Below are 19,277 nucleotides of genomic sequence, written 5' to 3' on the forward strand. Positions count from 1 at the left end.
AAAAATAAAAAATAAAATTAGTCTCCTCTGGAGCCGGGCTTAGTAACCCCGGTTCTTCTTTAAAAATCAAAGGGACCGGGCTTACTAACCCCGGTTCCTTGTACCAAACAATTCAACTTTTTTTAAGGTTGAAATGTAAAGCAAAAAATCAAGAAAAGTCCATTATATCCCTGCGTTCCATCACCATCGCCCTGATCGACGCTGCCGCCTTCATCAACTCCGGTCGACGCTACCTCCACCGCCCTGCCATGGTTCACTTCTCTGTCTTTCTCTCCTTTCCTTTTGTTCGTTTCAATATTATTATGTTTCGTTAGTTTTTTATAGTTGGTAAACGTATTCTCGCGCACATATTTACATGAATTGCGGATATGGTTGAAACGCGGAAAAAGAGATGAAACAGGAGCTTTTTTCCCATTCAGCTCACTCAAACCATTTTATGTGGTTTGTTTCCTCAGAGTATTGTATTTTTTTGTTATCCAAATGGCTTTTTGTAGGCTCAAAACAATCTTTCATGTCGATATATATATATATATATATATATATATATATATATATACACGGATTCTGTATTCATCTACTGAAGTAGATCTATAATTGGTGGGTGGCAGACGCTGGAAAACCCATGAATTTCGATTGTGGTGATTTGGTGAATATTGAAGGCTTAAGTTGCTTATGAAAATCTTAGTTTCTGATCAAAAAAAAAAAGTTGCTTATGAAAATCGAAGTGCTTTTAAAGAGATTTAATTGGTAGAAACCTAAAGTTAAGCTATCTATTTTATCTGATCAGATGGCTAGTTCTATAGCTCTTAATGGAATTTGAGGATGTCAATTTTCGAAGGAACAGGAGAGTGTTGTGCTCCGAGTTTCGATTTCTATCTTTGATCCACTTTCTTTTAATTTTAAACTTATGTCACAAACTGTTATTTATTTACCATAGAAGGTACTTTGAGAGTCAGTGGTACACACACTGGAACTTCGGGAAAGTAAACCATGGATGTAATTTATTTTCATTTTTAGCATGATATATTGATTTATCTTCAAGTGCTCATAGGCAAGGATGATATCGTGCGAGTGATCAAGTCCTGGCATGCAACTTTAGGATATGAAATTCTTTTCCGGAACAATTGAAAGGTTATTTTATATCTGTTCCTATGTTTCTGTTGTATCGATGAGGCATATTTTTGTGTTGCAAGCAGTATTTCTTACCCAGGTAACATGGTAATGATACGACTTGGAAATGCGCTATTCGATTAGCTCTGAATGAATGCTATTTTCTCATGCAATTTTGATCTATCTTGATAATATTAAGGTCTTCTGCCAATTTTGAATTGAGAGTCGTGGATAACTTATCTATTTTTTATATGTACTGGAAATAACTTACGTTTATCTTAATGCAATTGTATGCTTGCTTTTATGTTTGGATCTTGTTTTTATATTTGACATTCCTGAAATAGCTTAAATGTCTAGTATTTAAACACAAGATAATCATATTTGGACGCCCGAGGTTATATTGAACTTAAAAACCAACCCCTCCACCATGAAAATCAAGAGTAATTATTTGGGAGGCTGTGTTCAATTGCTAATTCATTATTATTGTCACTCAATTTTGTAGGCTGCGAGGATTCTCGCAAACTTGATTGTAATGGGCTCTGGAATAATGGCCAGAGCGTTGGTGCAAGCATATCGTCAGGCACTTGCAAGTGAGTCCTCTTTTGGGATTCTGACTGGCATTCTTGTGTAAGCTTATTGTGAACATCTTAGAAGCTTCAACAGATTATAAGATGTACTCAATGACAACCTTTTATATGGAGAAATAGCAAGAATGTTGTTTTATGTTTAGAAAATAGTTGGGGGTCTCTTAGTTTCGATTCAGGAGCTTTGAATCTGATAACATATCACTGTTGGTGCATATGAGCCTTCATCATAATAATTCAATTTGATCGAATGTATCTTTTGCTTTCATTGAAATTAGTTTGGGACTAACTCTTGGATTATGATCATGCTGTGTGGTCAGATCCTTTTTCAGGATTGGCCTTTTTCAATATTTCTTACACTTTTACTATTTATTTCAGATGCATCAAAGAATGGAGTTGCTCAAGAAGCTGTGCAGAACATCAAAAGGGCAGGTAAGACAATGACTGAAGAAGAGGCAAGGCAAATTTTAGGCGTCACCGAACAGACAACATGGGAAGAGATTTTGAAGGTTTCACCTCCCTATACAGTCACTAAAAGAAGTTCTGTATGTTTTTTTCTGTATTCTTCAAATAATGGCATTGACTTGGAATATCACCTCTTGTTTTCAGAGGTATGATAACCTGTTCGAACGGAACACCAAGAATGGGAGTTTTTATCTTCAATCAAAGGTCCACAGAGCCAAAGAATGTCTGGAAACAACAATTCACCAAACAAAACCACCAGAAACGAATTGAATGGATCACGCTGTCTCCCACCACTCTTCTGCATATTTAGGGAGCTGCCCAAGAATTCTTGGCGGGTTTTCCTCTCACGCGTCTTCCAACTGTGGCTGTCCTACAATTTTGATACAAAATGTTACTCTACCACCCCTCGATATGTATTGATATTTGGCTGATGGTTCTGACTTCTGTATAATTTAAAGACCAGAATTTTTTTAATCTCCAAAATTAGCATTTGATACTTTGCCCTGTTTGTAGCCTTACCAAATCTAAGTTTAGGAATGCCTAACAATTCATGGCAACTCTTTGTTTCAAAGTATTGTAATGCTTGAGCAAAAGAAACGAGACATATGGTGCTCCAACCTTAACGGATTATTATTATTTTTTTTTTTTGTGTGGGAAGCTCGGGAAAGTTTTATTTTTTCTAATTAATTTTTTTTAAGCTAAAGATTAAACTTGTTCGGTCCAAGTGAGTGATTGAGGTTGTCATCAGATTTATGTTGGATTAGTTTGGTCGGCACAAGAATCGAATAGTATTTCAGCATTCACATCTTTATGTTGAGCTTAAGTTAAATTTTACTGAGGCGTCCTAAAAGTAAAACTCGCCTTGAAACTGGAAAATGATTCATTTTGCATTTGAGTTTAGGACAAGTTAATTAAAACCTAAAGCTTAATTTTGTTTGATTTGAATGTGGTTTTTGAATACTCTTTTATGAATCACAATAACATTAATAAATCAAAAGCAAACGAGCGATTTGAGACATACCAAGCAAACGTATTAAATGAGTCCTCACCCAGGAGAAGAGATTGATATAGAAATCTGAAATATATTTGCATTTATTCAAATTAAGTCGAGGACAAGAATTTGATCGTGTCATAAAATATATTTGACCTCGTCATAAAAGATATTTGGGTCATCCGGAAAAGTTTGGAATTAAGCTCAAATTGTTTGTACCATTGCAATAATAAAATATAAATATTGTAATGTATCATACTGCCTCACCTCTCCATTAGGAAAGCCAGAAAATACATCGAAAAAAACCGAAATTCACGTCAGATGTATATTTAGTTATAATTCGGATAACTTTTTTCTCAAGGATAATAGAAAATAAATTTTTTTAAAAAATATATATAATTGGATTCAAGAGTATTTTGGTAATTTATCAGGTAAAATGTAAGCATGAATGCACACACATTTTAAAAAAAAATAATAATAATAATAATAATATTAGGTCAACAAATTGTAAACTTCCTCTCAATTCTCAGTGGAAGCAATGATATACGCAGGCTAATAGCAAAAATGAGAAATACACTCTGGATGACCAAAATATATTTCTTCACAAATTACACAGAATCTTTATCAACAAAATGAAACTTTGTACAACTTCATCATTCAAGAAATGTTTCTGGAGCAAATCTTTTCCAACAAAATGAAACATTACACATTAAACAAGAAATATAACATTTCTCATTTAACTAGAAATATTTCTGTACTAATTTTCAAAGTGAAGAACACGTGCAAAATTGATATATAAACAACTTCAATTGTTTTCACCGGTAAGACGGAAAAAGATCTCACCAGAAGCTTAATGAAGATGATGCTGGTGCTCCAGACACAGGTCACGTGAAAAGAAATGCTGCAAGTGAATCCAAAGATTGTCATGTATTTGGAGTAATACCCCGAGCTCGCATGTAAGTCAAAAACTGGGAAGGCAACTCTGCCAAAAGAGATTGAGTCACCGAGATCTCTCCGCCTGCATAAATATTAAAATCAGGGTATTAAAACAATCTTTTTGCGTAATTTTAAATTCCAACTTTATTAGGTAACAGTTATATTGAATCGACCCCGACTGCAACACTAAAATTTATAAAGTAATAATAATTGTATATTTAAAATGTAGGTTAACCCATGCATAACACTTTGGTTGCTTTCTCACAAAGGTTCTCAGAGAATCCAGGGATTTGGATTATTTTTCATGCCGATCCAAAAATTCCCACCAATTGCTTCGACTGAGAATCAATCCAGTGCCATTGGTTCTGATATTTTATTTTTTGGCCGAGCATCTGTCATCGTTCCAGAAAGCACATCTTTTGAACTATACAACAACCAAGTGTCATGCTCGTATATTATCATTTATCCCATATAGGCCAAGAGGTTCTTTATCTAATATATTTGAGGCTTACCCTGTATATCTCGGAAAGGGACAAACTGAACTATATCACGTGATGCAACCCTTCCACTCGAACTTTCAAGTCTCTCCCCTTTATCAGCATCTAATATCTGATATAAAAAATTGGCAACATTATACCATAGAAGTGGGGTAGATGTTAAATATCAGCAGGAAATGTTGCTACGGCCATTTTAGGAAATGATTTTAACAAGTAAAGACCATTTAAAGAAGATAAGAAAAACATATACCTCCATTTCCTTAAAATCAGCACCTCCAACCCCAACAATTAGTATGGACAGTGGCAGATCTGATGCCCTAACGAGGGCATCCTTTGTTTCCTGAAGATCGGTTATAACCCCATCCTAGGTGTGGAAAACAGATATTAAATGACAGTATCAAACAAAAAACACATGAAAACAAATAGAAGTGACAATGACTTGACCTAAGGATTGCAAGGTTATTACAGTTCTGTTACGAGATGCAGATGTATCAACAAGAACGCAATTCAACAGACAATCCTTGTAAGAAACTTGAAAGTTGAAAAATTTTCATTACCGTGATGATCAACAAAATGAAATACTTTTTTTCACTATTGGCAACAGATCCACTAGCTATCTGTGCTGCCTTTGTAACTACATGTCCAAATAATGTAGGTCCAGCCAGTGAGACATTAAAAAGAGCACTTGTATATGCCATCATAATCCCATGAATTCCTTCAACCTGGGAGAAATGATAAGTAATGATGAAAATTTACCACTAGTGGAGAGAAACAAGTTTTTAAAAAGAAGGTTCACCTCACAATAATGACTGCTGCCATTTAAGTTGAAGCAATGGGATACAGGACCATCAATTGGACGTGCTCCAAAACCCCAAGAAGGAAATTTTTTGTCTGAATCATAGAACTGCAAAACTCCACCAACCTCTGAAATTGCCTAAATTTAGAGAAGTTAAATTAGTTGTGTGTTTTCACACCCATATGCATTAAAATCACTTAGAAACATATCTCACTCTCTGATATGCATTTAGTCGTCCTGAAGGATCGATATAGTGCAATGAATCCGGTAATCGGGGATTGCCATTTGAAGCTGATAAACAAGTGAGCATTAGTGAAGACCTATTCAAAAATCCGATCAAATTGTATTCACGGATATATATACATTGACGTGCATTCATCAATGAGAGATAGAAGCAAAAGACGCCATATATTTGAAGGTAGGGAAACGGAAATATTGATATATTAGCTTTTCTTCCTCAATTTTATAACGCTAAGGAAAATGATAATCTCAAATGTATGCTCATGCATAATCCACCGTTGATACTTCAACCTTTTTTATAATATTGCATTATAGTAGCTAAAGTAGGCCATTACGTAACTTAGGCTTATGGTCCCTCATATGCCCACAAGGAAGAGGCAACACAGTTTTAGACAATCAAATGATTACAATATTTGGCAGCGAATTTAATGTTTGATTTATTCAGAATTCCAAACAGTAAAAGATGTTAAAAAAAGGAAAGACACGTAAATGTGGTTCAACCACCTGACCTACATCCACTGTGCAAGGACCATATGTCCAAGTAAACTGCAAATCTTATTTATTATTACAATCACTACCTCTTCATAGGCAATAAAATTCCAAAAATGAGAACAATTAATGGATGAAATCAATCTATTCATTCATGATCAAATCAGAAAATTATTTCTACATGGTGCACAATCTTGTGATCAAATGTCTACGGTTTTTCGGTACTCATTTGTGTAATAAGTAGTCCGCGCATTTTCCCCCTTATTTAAGATAATGAGAGTTTTGAAGTAGCTAGTGTTTTGTACTTTTCAATGCATTGGGCAAAGGGACAGAAAAAAATTAAATATGACGAAATATGCCATAGCAGCAGTAGGGAGTAATGAGCGAAGTGGATCAAGTTGAAAGGTTGAGGCCACTAGAGGAACCACAAGCTTACAAAAAGGTGAGGTAGTCCCACCTCTCAGGAATTACACGACCTCTGCATCTCTATATACATGTCTATTAACATAAATATAATTGGGTGAGTATTAGGTTTCTGTGGAACTCACCTATATTTTAAATGGCTAAACCCAAAAATATACAGAAAATTAGTAAGTAACCTTGAACCCGACCTCTAGCCCAAACAGCCCATTCGAATTGGTTGAAATAATATCAGGTAACCACCACTATATTGCAGGATCTGCCTCGGAAACTATCATATCCCGGATTGAACCAGCAAGTACCGTTTTAGGAAGGAGAAAAATCAGGCCTAGAACAAGAAGTAACCTATATCAACTTAATTTAGAAATGTCTCAACAATACAAAAACCACACAAAATTTATAATTCTTGCCATCCACTATTACATGGCTTGGTTTGGATTTCACGACAAGAACTCTTTATCTTAGATGTGTATTATAACAAGTCGCATGCTCTCTCCAAAAAATTTCCTTAAGACAATAAATACCACCCATGGAGCGTAATTATGACGCATGAATCTAGGCAAAACGTATAGCAGCATAAAATGATTATCTAACTATCACCGAAAAGACTATAATTCAATGCACAAATTGAAATTGAAAAAAGTGAGCAAGGTACTAATATCCAGTTCTCGAAATATTAAACAGATCTAGCAACAGTAGACAACCAAAACAAAATCAAACACACATGTAGACAAGCATACCAGTGAAATCGATTGCAACCATGAAGTTCAGCTCAAAACCTCCAGCCAAGTAGTCTAGGAATGTATGACAGATGTTTTCTGAATATTTGTCCACGAACAACTGACTCTTTAAGACCTATGGATTAAAGACAAAAAAAAAGCAACAATGACACTCTGGTAGGAAAATTTATTGAGGAAAACTAGACATTTTACCTTGTTTTGGTGATTTTGCCCAACAGACACTGGGGTGAACAAATTCTCCCCTGTGACAACAGAATGCAGCTTATCTAACTCTGCCAGTGATTTTTGAAATTTCCTGGACAATAAGGACATGGAGAATGCAAGTTCAGAAACTGAAAACATATTTGGCAAATAGAAAAGAACAGTCACTTACCCAAGTAAATCATGTTTTCCATTGCTATTGAAGTTAAAACACTCAATAGTTAATGGGCTGTCCTGTAATAGTAAGAATATATTATTGCATCGAAAACAAATATATTATTGCATTGAAACACAATTTAATTCCCCAAAAAGAGAGAGAAGAAAAGTTTCTCTAAAAAGGATGAGCAAAAATAATAACTTCCAATTTTGCGGTTCTATTTCAATTATCCATGTTTAATTTGAACATAACAATGACAGTCCGTGATATAGCTCGTTAAAGGGTTTCAGTATGGAATTAGTTTTTCATGGTTAGCTTGAATGAAAACTCCATATTTTGTCAGACAAGAATTGGGTAGGACCATGGAGAAAGATATTTAATTCTCATCTAACATGGAAGTATGCCACCAAGTGAGAGGATTTGGTTTCAGTTTAGGTGCAATCTATTGATGCAACCTTTTAGGACTAGTTCCAGTACCTTACTTCCAACTTGCTGAATACTCAAGAAAATTGGTTTCCATTTTGGATTGTGATCATTATTCAAGACTTCAGTTTTGCAAATTGGAATGGTTACACCACTTTCTGTGATTTTCGATATCACCAGAAAAGGATCCTGTTAACACAACCAATACAAGAACCTTAATATCAGCTCTTCCACCTTCATATGCAAATACAAAAGCAAAATAAAAAGGAAGAACTTCAATACGCATTTGCAGAACAAATCCTTAGATTCCAAGTCGGAGCATCTCAATTTCAATTCAGTTGTAGTCTTTGACTCCACAATTTCTTCGGCGTAAATTGTGAGCTGGCCATATCTTTGCACATGGGTTGGATTACGAATTTCTTTCCATCCAAGATCTAAGGTCAATGTCTTGTTTGTTTTTGTGACAATCTAAAAGGAACAAAGAAAAATGAATCACTGAGGTGAGGGAAATGACCAACTTCTAATGGTAACTTCTTGCACCGGAAAGCTCTTTAACAAATATATTTCTTGTTGCCAAAAAAAGCTGGATGATTGAATAATTAAACCAGAATAAAGAAGTTGCTGAAACAGACTTGAATCCTGGCAACACTCCAGTCAACCAACAAATTCGATATCAGAGAAGCCGTGATGGAAACTTATAAGCAGTACTCATGTGATTAATGAGGCATTCCAATCAGGATAATATATCAAAGAATTTTGACTATGATAAGAACAACAATCCTCTAAAGCAGTTACTGCTTTCTGTATTCTGAACTATCTCATAAAACAAAGCAGGCTATAAAAAATTGGAATCAGAAAAACAGAGAGCCATTGTAGCGCAATTAGTCTGGGTTCTCAGAGGCATTGATTGTGCAATGCATACTGGTAGCTTTATTTACATTTCTGCTGCATTTCTCTGATAAAAGCAACATGGATAGAATGATAAAGAATTATACCTGTGATAATGAACAACAGGCCTCACCAAGAAACTGCTGCTCCTCCAGCTTAAGTGCCTATGCAAGACAAGAATATATTTATCCAAACATAAATACAACCTTAGCAGATAGGAGTGAACATTAAACTAGCATAAATCACATACCAGCATCCATGTAAAAGTATAGGGCTCGTCAAATTGTAAAAACATACTCCATATACAGCAAAAACATGTAAGAGAGCAAAGATCGGCGACCATGATAAAAAAATAATTTGAAAAACAGGAAACGGAAAAAAATAAGGTACTAAACAGCAGCTTCAGATGTGCCATTGAGAGAACATCCCAAGTGCAATTAGGCTCAGAATTACAATTTCTCCTTTACCATAACCTACTTTCAGATTTTACATACTGCCATCAGCTAGCGAAATAATACAAATACAATGAAATGGGATCTTTTCTTTGATACATAAAACCACTTTTTGTTTCTATCGGCGATGCACGAAAAATTAAAGAGAGAGAGAGAGAGGGAAGGAGAGGCCTAAAGCCGAAAGTAAGTTGAAAATGAAAGTTAGAAAAGTTGAGCAGATAATTTAGCTAGATGAATGTGAAACAAGAATTTTGCCAAATGAAAGAACCCGGCCAACCAAAAGTCAAAACCATAGACCTCAAACATTGCCTCACTGATTATTCAACAAAATCTCCGGATATCTTCACTAAAGATTGTTTAGCTGTAAATATCATCCAAGAGAGTTATAATCTGACATCCGATCAGAGTAATGGTACATCTGTGTAAATTAAAATATTTTAAAAAGCGCCATCTCTCTTTAATAAAAACCATACAGAAAAGACAATTGATATACCTTCACGTCAACATCGTGAAACTGAGTGTCAACATCATAGACCCGAACCCTGGAATGAATACAGTTTCTTTGTTTTTTAAGACACTGAGCCACAAAAATAAGGAAGACTGATAATTTTGTTATAAAGGCAATGGTAAAACATGAAAACTCACACCAAATTCTGCACCATCTCAAACTGATAAGTAACTATGTGCTTTCTAATCCAATTGGGATTCAATGAATTCAAAACTACTTCGGTGCGTCCAAGCTCTTGAAGCAAACCATCTATCCCTTTCATATAAAGAACAGCCATAGGATCACTCTGAAAGGTAATATCGACTGTGAGTGGCAAGAACAATTATCCAACAGCTGCAACTTATGAGCACAGAGAATCAACAGAATTAGCAGATGTGCTTGATAAATACTAGAGAGCAGGAAATTACACAGAAAAAAGTGTAAGGAAAGATTTACATGTATTATTCTGGAACAGATGTAATGCAATTTTACAGGCATATCTCCACAGAATTTAATACATCAAAAAAATATTGGATGTACAAAAAGAGCTAATTAGTCTAGTGCTGACAGATGTACAGAAAGACTTGCGAAATTGTGAACACAAAATAGAAATGTGCACAGGGAATTGTTGCATGACAAGTAGTTGGCAAACAAAATAACATGATTGTCTAACTATTAATTGGCAGAAAATTCAATTTGTATACTTTCTTGTGTCAGTACGATACATCAACAGACCTTGGAGAGCACATCCCGATCACGCAAGTTTGATGCAGAAAGAGATAGCTGCACATCATGCAAAAATAGTAAGAGTGCCAACCTCAAATGATTCATTAACAAAAAAGTAAGTCAAAAGCGGACACAGTGTATGGTTAAATCCATTTACTAAAGCCAGTAGACAACTATTAATAGGGTGACAGAGACTATGAAGAAGTCAATGAAGCTGATGCCGAGTCAAAGAGCATTCAGAGTTGACCACAGGATGACATACTTAACCCAACATCAGCAATTGAGAAAATGCACATCAAATAAAATGTGAGCTTTGTGTAGCTGAAAATCGTATGCAATGAATCTGCTTTTACGAAATTGGATGATTCAATGAATCTGTCATTACGAAATTCGGCTTCAAATACCTACCAGTACATTTTATTCTCATCAGACTCCTTCATTAGAAGGCCGGCTATGACTAACATTTAACTAGTGCCACTGCATAATGAGACTATTGAGGGAATGGAGCATAGACAATTCAGTCAATGAATTTCTCGAAGAGAGTTGCCATTAACATTGTTCCACTCTGCCATGTGACTAGACGACATTGCAAATATCAACCGCCCCACAGTTCCATTTGTAAGAGACTTAACCTCCCATGTTAGATGTCACGCTCCCTTTTACTTGCTCATCAAAATGAGGTCACTCTCCACATGAGCCAGTGATTTGCATTGGTACACAAACTGAAATGAGAATTATAACAGAGCAAAGAAGGACAATAAATCCAGTTTAACTTTGACTAGTTGCCTTGGAAGTTGACTGCTGACTGGGATGACAACCAATTACCAAATTGGATTAATATTAATTTTTTGCCTGGAATCCAATTTTTTAAACTTCGACAACGGACAAAAGAAAGAAATAAATAAATGTTCTCGTCATTCAGTCATGAAAATAAAGAAATTCAATTGATCCTAGCCTTTTTTCTGAAAATCGGGTAGAAACATATATGAATTAGGGATCGTTGATCAAAATAGAAGAGGAAAGATTGTCAGATTCTACTCCATTGAATAAGGAATTCACTTGATTGAACTCTAGGTGTGGTTTGGTCTTTCAACAATATGTGCAAAAAACTATAGTCAACTTCTGTGGGCTCAGACATGCGTATAGGGGTATCCTTTTTCCTTGGATCATTCAGTGTGACAATTATCTCAGTGATCTCACCACACCCTTCTCAGGTAAGAATCCACCCTTCAAGTAGCCTACATGATCCTACACGTTAGTATTCGGACCAGAAAAATTCTACACCTTTGTAGCGTGCATAATAACTATTTTCAAAAGACCATGTGCATTTCACTGGTCCTCATGTGCTCCAAGCCTATAAAGCATAGCGTCACAAAGCCTAAAAGCCACCATGCAAAATCGCAACTTAATTAAAGCTAGCTCGTAAGATCAACTAACATTTTTAGAATCTGCATTCATAAGCATATTGGTATCGCGAAACCCAAGAGTGAATACCACATCACTCGGCATCACATCATGATTTCATATTTGTTACCCCGAATCCAAGTAAAGAGGCGGTCTCGTGGGGGGGAAAATCAAACCGTTTCTACAATCGCGACTTCTGCATACTATGAACAACAGAAAACAACAAACTCCAATCCGATTAATGAACTCTAAACAATCCCATCCCAGTCAAAGTTACATTTCAGTCAAAGTTACATTTCACTTTTCAGTTCACACGCCCAAATATGAGAAACTCGTGGAAAAAAAAGAATAAGAAATACGCACCTCGATCCGGGAGAAGAGGCCGTTCTGGCCACGAGACCTGAGAAAGGCGTCAACGGCGTCGTTCGTAGGGTTGGCCACCGAGCTGGTGCTTCCTCCGACCGCCGACCTACCGCCGGAGACATCGGAAAAGCAATTTCCCATCGCCAAGCCTCCTCGCCCAAGTAATATACGAAATTGAGATATAAGGCGAGGCGATAAAGAGATTTGAAGAGCCAATAAAATTAATTATCTAACAATGCACAAAACCACAAATCCTTAGCATAAACTTGGATTCATTTTAATACATAGACACCTTTTTAGATATTATAACTTATTTGGTAAATTCCAAAAATAACTAAGTGATTTGTTAATCATAATCAAGTGTATTTGAAATATATTATAGAAATTCAATTTTTAAAAATAATGGTAGACTAAATTTAGATAACAAAATACCCATTTTTAAAATTAAGGATATGATAAAGGCTTTTTTAAAAAATCGAGGCAAAACTTGTGTGAGACGGTCATATTTTGTGATATGGATCTCTTATTTGGGTGATCCATGAAAAAGTATTACTTTTTATGCTAAGAGTATTACTTTTTATTGTGAATATCGGTAGGATTAACTCGTCTCAAAGATAAAGATTTGTAAAACCGTATCACAAAAGACTTACCCAAAAACTCACCTTTTAAATGCCAAATTCGGAAAGGTCATTCGAAAACATGTTTTGGTTAACGTGATTGGCTGAAAGGCTCATCCGAAATGAAAAGTGAGATGTTTGAATCCAACTCTTCCCATGTCATGATCGTGGTCGACCACAACCGGTCAAGGGGTCAACCACTAAATTCTAAATTAAATAAAGAAAGTGTCTATAATTAGGCAATAATGAAGCTAGGTTGCGTGAATCTTGATATTAAAATACGGATATATTTTGTTTCCACAAAAATTTGAGATTCATTACAATTTCATACTATAGATTTTGTAACTCCTCAAATTCAACGAATGTCCCTATTGTACTAAGACTAGTCTTTCGAGCGTGCTTATGTCATCACTCACACGTATCCTAAGAAACTTATCAGAGAGTCACCCATACTAGAATTGCCCCAAATCAAGCACGTTTAATTTTGGAATTCTTATGTGATGAGCTACCGAAAAGAAGATGCACTTTCTTGATATAAGTAGTATATATTAAATCTTTTTAAGTCATCCTCAACTGCACAATCTCATATCTGAACAGATTTGGAATCCCTCTCATTTCAGTGTAGGATCGGTTCATTTATATTCTCTTCGCCTAGAACCCTGTCAGGAGTCGCTCTTTGTCCCTGCAATCTCATGGCACTGGCGATCACTCCCCGCCTTCTTCGGCCCCGATCGTCACAGATTTCTTACTCGATTTTATTCATAAAAAAAATTTGTCAAAAATATTACTTTTCATACTGAGTGTAGATCGAATCGAGTCATCTTATGAATAAAAATATATGAGATTATCTAACAAGAAACATGCTTTTATTTTTTTAAATGACATATGAACCTTAGAGCACTATCATTCGATGTATACTGGATAAACATTCGAGCTAGTGCAATAACCTACAAATTATATTAATCAAGTAAATTGTAATAGATTAATCGTCTTATATGTAATCCAACTCTTTACATGAGTAGCTAAGGTTTTATCAAGTTTTATTTTTTTTTAAAAAAAAATATCTCATCCGAACACAAAATCGATTACCCCTACAGGATCAAAACATCAAACAAACAAAAAAATTATTTGAAAATTTTAAAACACAAACTATTCAAATAAATTAAATGAAACCGTTAGAAATGTAATTATTTTACATAAATATTTCGTATACATGAAAAATACTGCAAATATAATCACACGCTTCCAAACCACTAATAAAAAGGAAAAAATTTATACTATATATATATTGTCATAACAGCATTTGTCATATACACACAAAATATATGATCTTTTTTATATGTAAAAAAAGTTATATAATTGTCTATGTATGACTAACCATACTGCACATGCTATTTCAGTAAAATTTAATTTGCGCATTGTTGTCATGTTTGTAATTGTAAACAGATGCTAAAATCAATGAGAATAACTTCCTCAGTCTCGGAGTTGACTCTGGATTTAGGAAACAAATGCCCATAAAGCCCCATTTGTGAATTTCTACGCACGAGCATCATCTCCTATCAAGTGTCATACACCTACAACATTAGATCGTGTCGACATACATGGGATTAACATAGATTTAAATATAGGACCACATGATCGGTCAATAGTTGACACACCCAAAATATTATTTTGTGTGTACTAGTCAGTGCGGCAAAAAGGACATTGAACAGTGTTTCATCTAAAGATGTAGTAGGATCATCGGCTCATCCATCTTGGCCCAGTATAGTAACTGGAAGAGAGGGAAGAACTTCCTTGGAGTGTAACAGGCGCGCTTAATTGTGGTTGCACTAGGGTTGAGACATACGAGGATAGAGCACTGCCTTGATATGGTACTTGACACTGCAAAGATGATTGATGATGCTCCCTTCCCAAACTGGTGCCTTGATCACGTGAAATCCCACTTCCTTGAACATGATGAGCGGTCTCTGGCATGGTCCGATATCTGGAAGTAGCAGCTCAAAATCAGTAAGATGTTTTTCATGTAACTTCGTACTCGATTGTTGCTCCAAGATATTCTCATCACTAGTTACTTTGTATTCTCGTAAATTCATGCCAAAATATAAACATAAGAAACTCATGTTTTAAGGAAGAACCCAAACTCACACACTAATTTAAATAAAAAAATCCCAAACAAATCAATCAACACTAATTGTAACAATCAATGGCCAAAACTTATTTTTCAAAAGGTTGACTAGAAACTCTAACCGCCTTTCAAGAACATCAAAAGTTAGGAAAGACAGAGAGAGGATATACCTTGAATATGGATCCTCATACTGATGGGCTAAGCCTTCAGGAATATATGGTTGATGAGCATTGGAGACATAATAATTGCTGGAAACCTGCAAGCCTCGATGATCTGAATTTGCTTGTACGTGACTGACATATGCTGCTGTTCTTTGGCCTACATGACGTGGAAAAGACACATTCGGGACAATTTGAGACCGCACAAGTTGTGGAGCATGGCCATATTGCATTCCAGTAAAATATTGATTCTCCAAAGCTGGCAACTGAGATGTGTACTCAAACTGATCTTCAGGAACTGCACGAGGCATTGCCAGTAGGGGCTTGTTTGACAAGGTTTGCGGAGCAAGTTGAGATGATGACGTAGAAAGAGGGTGAAATGATGACAACAAATTGCTAACCTGAAGTGGAAATAAAGTCTCTTTAATAAGTTACAACCATTTCATACAAATACTATCCTAGAGTGCATAAGATAATGAAAATCACCGTTAGTTACACAAAGTCTTACTTGCTGTCCGTTGAGTTCTTGGTTAAATTTTGAACCCCTATAGTTCTCCCTTATAACATGTCTGAGAGAACTCTCAGGAAGGGGAAGACACTCCTTGAAAATTCTAAACTTCACCTGAAAGAAAGGAGAGAAGAAGAACCTCGCCTCACAAGAAAAAAATCTACCTCATCACTGTACCAAAGAACAGCTACTGTTGGCTTAAAAAAAAGAAGTTACTGTTCAAAATTTGGTGTATATATTGGCCTCCATTATTTTATAATTATAAATTGTATCGTCAAATTACAAAGAGGATAGCTAGCTTGGGACTAAAGTTCAAAGATGAAACTAGAGGTACCTTAGTATATCGACTTCCCTGAGATAAGACTGTAAATCGATGTCTTGTCACTTTGGACATGCAAACAACAATTAAACAAAGCATACCTGCACAGGAAATTTTCCTCCAAAAGCAGCCAGTTCTATATTCAGTTGACCAGTGGAGGTAGCCTCATATATGCCGTATAGAAGCTTTAATTCAAAATCAAACAAAAAAAGCTTTGCTCCAGGCTTTATCTTCTCCACCGCAGCCATTTTTCCCATAGGAAGTCCAAAAACACGGTACTGGTAACAATCTGACTTTGTACTCGAACTACACATGAATATAAAACCAGAGAGTCTTTCCTGTATTTTCTCTTTGCCCAGGGATACACCACCATTTCTGTCAAAAACGTAGTTGGAAGAAGTTGCTTCTTCAGGATTGGTAAGTTGGGCAGCGATGGGAACAATACTATCCGTTGGCTTGATCTTCGGAACTTTCAATTTTTTTATTTTAGCACTTGGTTGGCCAATATTTTTGCCATTTCTTTTAGACTTCTTGCCTCTTCCCCGGGCCATAAGCAAAGAGCTACAGTGGAAAAAGAAACATCTTAAATGGATGGAAACAAAAAGGAAATCAAAACCCAGGTGTCAAAAATGTGCAACACCAAATACTGATGTCACATCCTAAGGAGCAGTTGACAGTGTCAGAAATTAAGAAACTTATATTACCTCAAAGGTAATAAAAAAAGCTTATTCAACGAGGTTCGACTTCACCTAACAGGAAAATCTCCAAGATGCTTAAACAATTAACAATGTTAGTAACATTGTTTGTTAAAAAATGATATTGATCTCTGTCCTTTTTTATTTCTTTGTTTTGGGTACAATATCAAGAAAAATGTGCTAACAGGCAATTCAGATTTAGATAATAAAAAATCAAGATATATTTCCAAATCTCACAATAGCCATTCTAAAATTTAATGGTCTCGGTTTACCCATTTGAGTGCTAATTAAAACCTCAAAATCATGTTCAATGACATATAACTATTTTCAAACCATCTTATTCAGATATGTTGAGCTAATTCTACAAACAACCTCGTCCCACGCTTTACGGTTGCAAAGACAATGAGCCACGATAGAAGACGTTTGAGAATTAGGAACCCAAACCTCGTGAAAAACTATATGTAGAAGGCATTTGGAAAAGTGTCCATGCTATGCTTTGTGAAGTCGATGAAATTCTTGTGAAAAATAAATCTTAAATGAACTTGTGAAGCTTGAGCTCAGCACAAATTCCTGAGATTCACATTACATTAACATCTAACCATTTAATTATGACGCAGCAACAAAAGGGGAGTAGCTTATGCAATACTCTGAGTAGAGCTTCACGTCTTCAACTGCATCTACGATTTAAGGTCAGTAAAACTGTTTAAATAAACATAAGCTGATCAACAGCGTAATAAAAAAAACAGACTTGATGAAGTAGCTTTGTGAAACCAAAAGTGGTGCCCTGTGTAAGTCTGGTCCAGTTCATAAAATGGTTTTGGTTTAAACACTTGAACAATTTTAGAGCCTACCAAGATACAATTTCCTCAATCATCTAAAATGAACCATTTCCTTTGTTAACACACTATTACGATGTATCCATTCATCAATTACATGTGGTGTCGATAACACCACAACAAGCCATGATCATATTCTGTTTCATTTCAATCTCCTTGGTTATCCCCCACTGCTCTGCATTATTTCATCAGCTTTCATCCGATGAGAGATTAGCAGCAAACATTAGTAAAAAAAATATTCCAAAATATTTCAATGTTATCTATTGGATCAAGAAATTATCGAAATTCCTATTATACTTGATTTCATTTAATCCTATATGTGATTCACATCTCAATCATCGATTTCTCTGACCAAATTAAAGGTTTCCATTCCAAGTATTCGGCTTAAAATCATTTGAAACTCAAAATATATCTTATCCCCTGCCCCCATATCACATAACAGGGTTTTGGATTTGTTACTTTCTTTGAGGGGAAAGTTTCCTTGTCCTTCAGTTTTTCATTTAATACTCGAGATCAATTGCCTACCTGCCTGGCTGCAGCCGCTTTACATAGTTGGTCCTCTATAATTTAATTAAAGATCAAGATCGACCACATTGATTGAAAGTTGATAGAAAATCAAGTAACTAGAAATGGTTATTACAATTATTATTACTGTTTTTGGGACTGAAATGGAAGTTTTGAATTATGATGGAAAAGGATATCACAACACATTTCATAAAACAAGCCAAACAAGTGACCAACACGCTTTATCTCAAGCAGAACCACTCGGCATCAATTCAAAAAACATGAAACTAGTAAAAACAGATAACGGCACAGGCGAAAAGAGCACTAACCTTAACATATTCATCCAGAAATCACAAATACAACAGCCGAAAACAAGGTACAAGATCCGTGAGGGTATCAACACATTCACAACTACGTATGACCCCCTTTGCCCAATAATTAGAAAGCGACCGAGAAGGTATACCTAGAATAATAGGATTATAGAATAATTCATGTGCAATTTCATCGGTACCTGTGAAAAATTTCGGTAGAAATCTGGTATCCTGGTGGCGGAACTGAAATCAACCGGACGGTCGGTAACACTGAAGTGTGTTCTCAAATTTGTGGATGCCCTTTTTGTCGTCCTGAGTAAGGATATGTAGTGAACTTTATGAAAACTAGGGAACGCCTGCAATAATATTGAAAATAAATTTAAGGAAAAAATACAATATGTAAATTTGTAATCATTATATAATAGTTATTAAAAATAAAATGTGTCTGTTAAACTATTTTATCAGTTTTCGTTTTGTATAAAAAGTATATATAAAATATATTGTGTGTTTTGTTCGTTCAAATCCGTAATACAAACTAATTTTATAGCTTTTCAGTTAAAAAAAAAAATAAAACCAACAATGAAATTGACTCTAACATCCGATATGAAGAAAGACTTCTACAAAGGCTTTCTGCACTAGACGATCGAGATCAAATAGTTCATCCTCGTCCATTAAAGCAATCTTACTGAAAACTGCCGGGGACGAAATGAAAACATATGTCATCATCGAGATGTATCCTCTTTAAAATATGATCTCAAACTTGATACCTTATATCGATTGATTCCAACAATTTAAACACTTATTCAAATGCTTAAACGTCCTCTTTCGAAGATAA

The 19,277-nt window shown here is 35.4% G+C and overlaps 3 protein-coding genes across 10 annotated transcripts; 1 reads left to right on the plus strand and 2 right to left on the minus strand.

Moving 5' to 3' along the window:
- The first annotated feature begins 100 nt into the window (after positions 1–100).
- Positions 101–2,653, plus strand: LOC140978342 (mitochondrial import inner membrane translocase subunit PAM16 like 1-like). Of its 3 annotated transcripts, XM_073443293.1 has the most exons (5): positions 137–251; positions 1,052–1,131; positions 1,613–1,700; positions 2,073–2,203; positions 2,304–2,653. In XM_073443293.1, the coding sequence occupies exons 3-5, from the start codon at positions 1,643–1,645 to the stop codon at positions 2,427–2,429; spliced, it is 315 nt and encodes a 104-aa protein (XP_073299394.1). In that variant the 5' UTR covers positions 137–251; positions 1,052–1,131; positions 1,613–1,642; the 3' UTR covers positions 2,430–2,653. The 3 variants fall into 3 exon arrangements, with proteins under 3 accessions (XP_073299392.1, XP_073299394.1, XP_073299393.1); XM_073443291.1 differs by lacking the exon at positions 1,052–1,131 and having other exon boundaries at positions 101–251; XM_073443292.1 differs by having other exon boundaries at positions 137–1,131.
- A 1,080-nt stretch (positions 2,654–3,733) lies between these two features.
- Positions 3,734–12,611, minus strand: LOC140978344 (protein BONZAI 1-like). 4 transcript variants are annotated; one of them, XR_012175563.1, is made up of 17 exons: positions 12,370–12,611; positions 10,612–10,659; positions 10,035–10,183; positions 9,883–9,931; positions 9,045–9,101; positions 8,332–8,517; positions 8,104–8,238; positions 7,642–7,703; positions 7,461–7,563; positions 7,269–7,383; positions 5,594–5,670; positions 5,380–5,517; positions 5,141–5,305; positions 4,834–4,947; positions 4,599–4,695; positions 4,322–4,478; positions 3,734–4,168 (listed from the first exon to the last, which is right to left on the minus strand). XR_012175563.1 is itself a non-coding variant. In XM_073443294.1 (16 exons), exons 1-16 carry the CDS (start codon positions 12,508–12,510, stop codon positions 4,074–4,076), a joined length of 1,731 nt encoding a protein of 576 aa, XP_073299395.1. In that variant the 5' UTR covers positions 12,511–12,611; the 3' UTR covers positions 3,734–4,073. The 4 variants fall into 4 exon arrangements, 3 of the variants coding, with proteins under 3 accessions (XP_073299395.1, XP_073299396.1, XP_073299398.1); XM_073443294.1 differs by lacking the exon at positions 4,322–4,478; XM_073443295.1 differs by having other exon boundaries at positions 3,734–4,478.
- A 1,929-nt stretch (positions 12,612–14,540) lies between these two features.
- On the minus strand, positions 14,541–18,810 carry LOC140978346 (uncharacterized). 3 transcript variants are annotated; one of them, XM_073443299.1, is made up of 6 exons: positions 18,643–18,788; positions 18,461–18,542; positions 16,198–16,657; positions 15,778–15,891; positions 15,282–15,670; positions 14,541–14,970 (listed from the first exon to the last, which is right to left on the minus strand). In XM_073443299.1, exons 2-6 carry the CDS (start codon positions 18,472–18,474, stop codon positions 14,724–14,726), a joined length of 1,224 nt encoding a protein of 407 aa, XP_073299400.1. In that variant the 5' UTR covers positions 18,475–18,542; positions 18,643–18,788; the 3' UTR covers positions 14,541–14,723. The 3 variants fall into 3 exon arrangements, with proteins under 3 accessions (XP_073299400.1, XP_073299401.1, XP_073299402.1); XM_073443300.1 differs by lacking the exon at positions 18,461–18,542 and having other exon boundaries at positions 18,643–18,810; XM_073443301.1 differs by lacking the exons at positions 18,461–18,542; positions 18,643–18,788 and adding an exon at positions 17,236–17,468.
- Between the last annotated feature and the right edge of the window lie 467 nt (positions 18,811–19,277).

The sequence above is a fragment of the Primulina huaijiensis genome, chromosome 6 (genome assembly GCF_012295235.1).
Source record: "Primulina huaijiensis isolate GDHJ02 chromosome 6, ASM1229523v2, whole genome shotgun sequence".
NCBI lineage: Eukaryota > Viridiplantae > Streptophyta > Magnoliopsida > Lamiales > Gesneriaceae > Primulina > Primulina huaijiensis.

Bases quoted from the DNA above. Each gene is read 5' to 3' on its own strand.
- LOC140978342 (XM_073443291.1), top strand. The intron at 1,701-2,072 runs GTGAGTCCTCTT...TATTTATTTCAG, and splicing joins ATATCGTCAGGCACTTGCAA to ATGCATCAAAGAATGGAGTT. The intron at 2,204-2,303 runs GTTTCACCTCCC...TCTTGTTTTCAG, and splicing joins CATGGGAAGAGATTTTGAAG to AGGTATGATAACCTGTTCGA.
- LOC140978344 (XM_073443294.1), bottom strand. From the start codon at position 12,510: ATGGGAAATTGCTTTTCCGATGTCTCCGGCGGTAGGTCGGCGGTCGGA. The intron at 8,239-8,331 runs GTATTGAAGTTC...TTGTGTTAACAG, and splicing joins AGGATTTGTTCTGCAAATGC to GATCCTTTTCTGGTGATATC. The intron at 5,518-5,593 runs GTGAGATATGTT...CTCTAAATTTAG, and splicing joins GACTAAATGCATATCAGAGA to GCAATTTCAGAGGTTGGTGG.
- LOC140978346 (XM_073443299.1), bottom strand. The intron at 15,892-16,197 runs GTATGCTTTGTT...CCTTTCTTTCAG, and splicing joins GAGGAAAATTTCCTGTGCAG to GTGAAGTTTAGAATTTTCAA. The intron at 15,671-15,777 runs GTAAGACTTTGT...TTTCCACTTCAG, and splicing joins AAGAACTCAACGGACAGCAA to GTTAGCAATTTGTTGTCATC.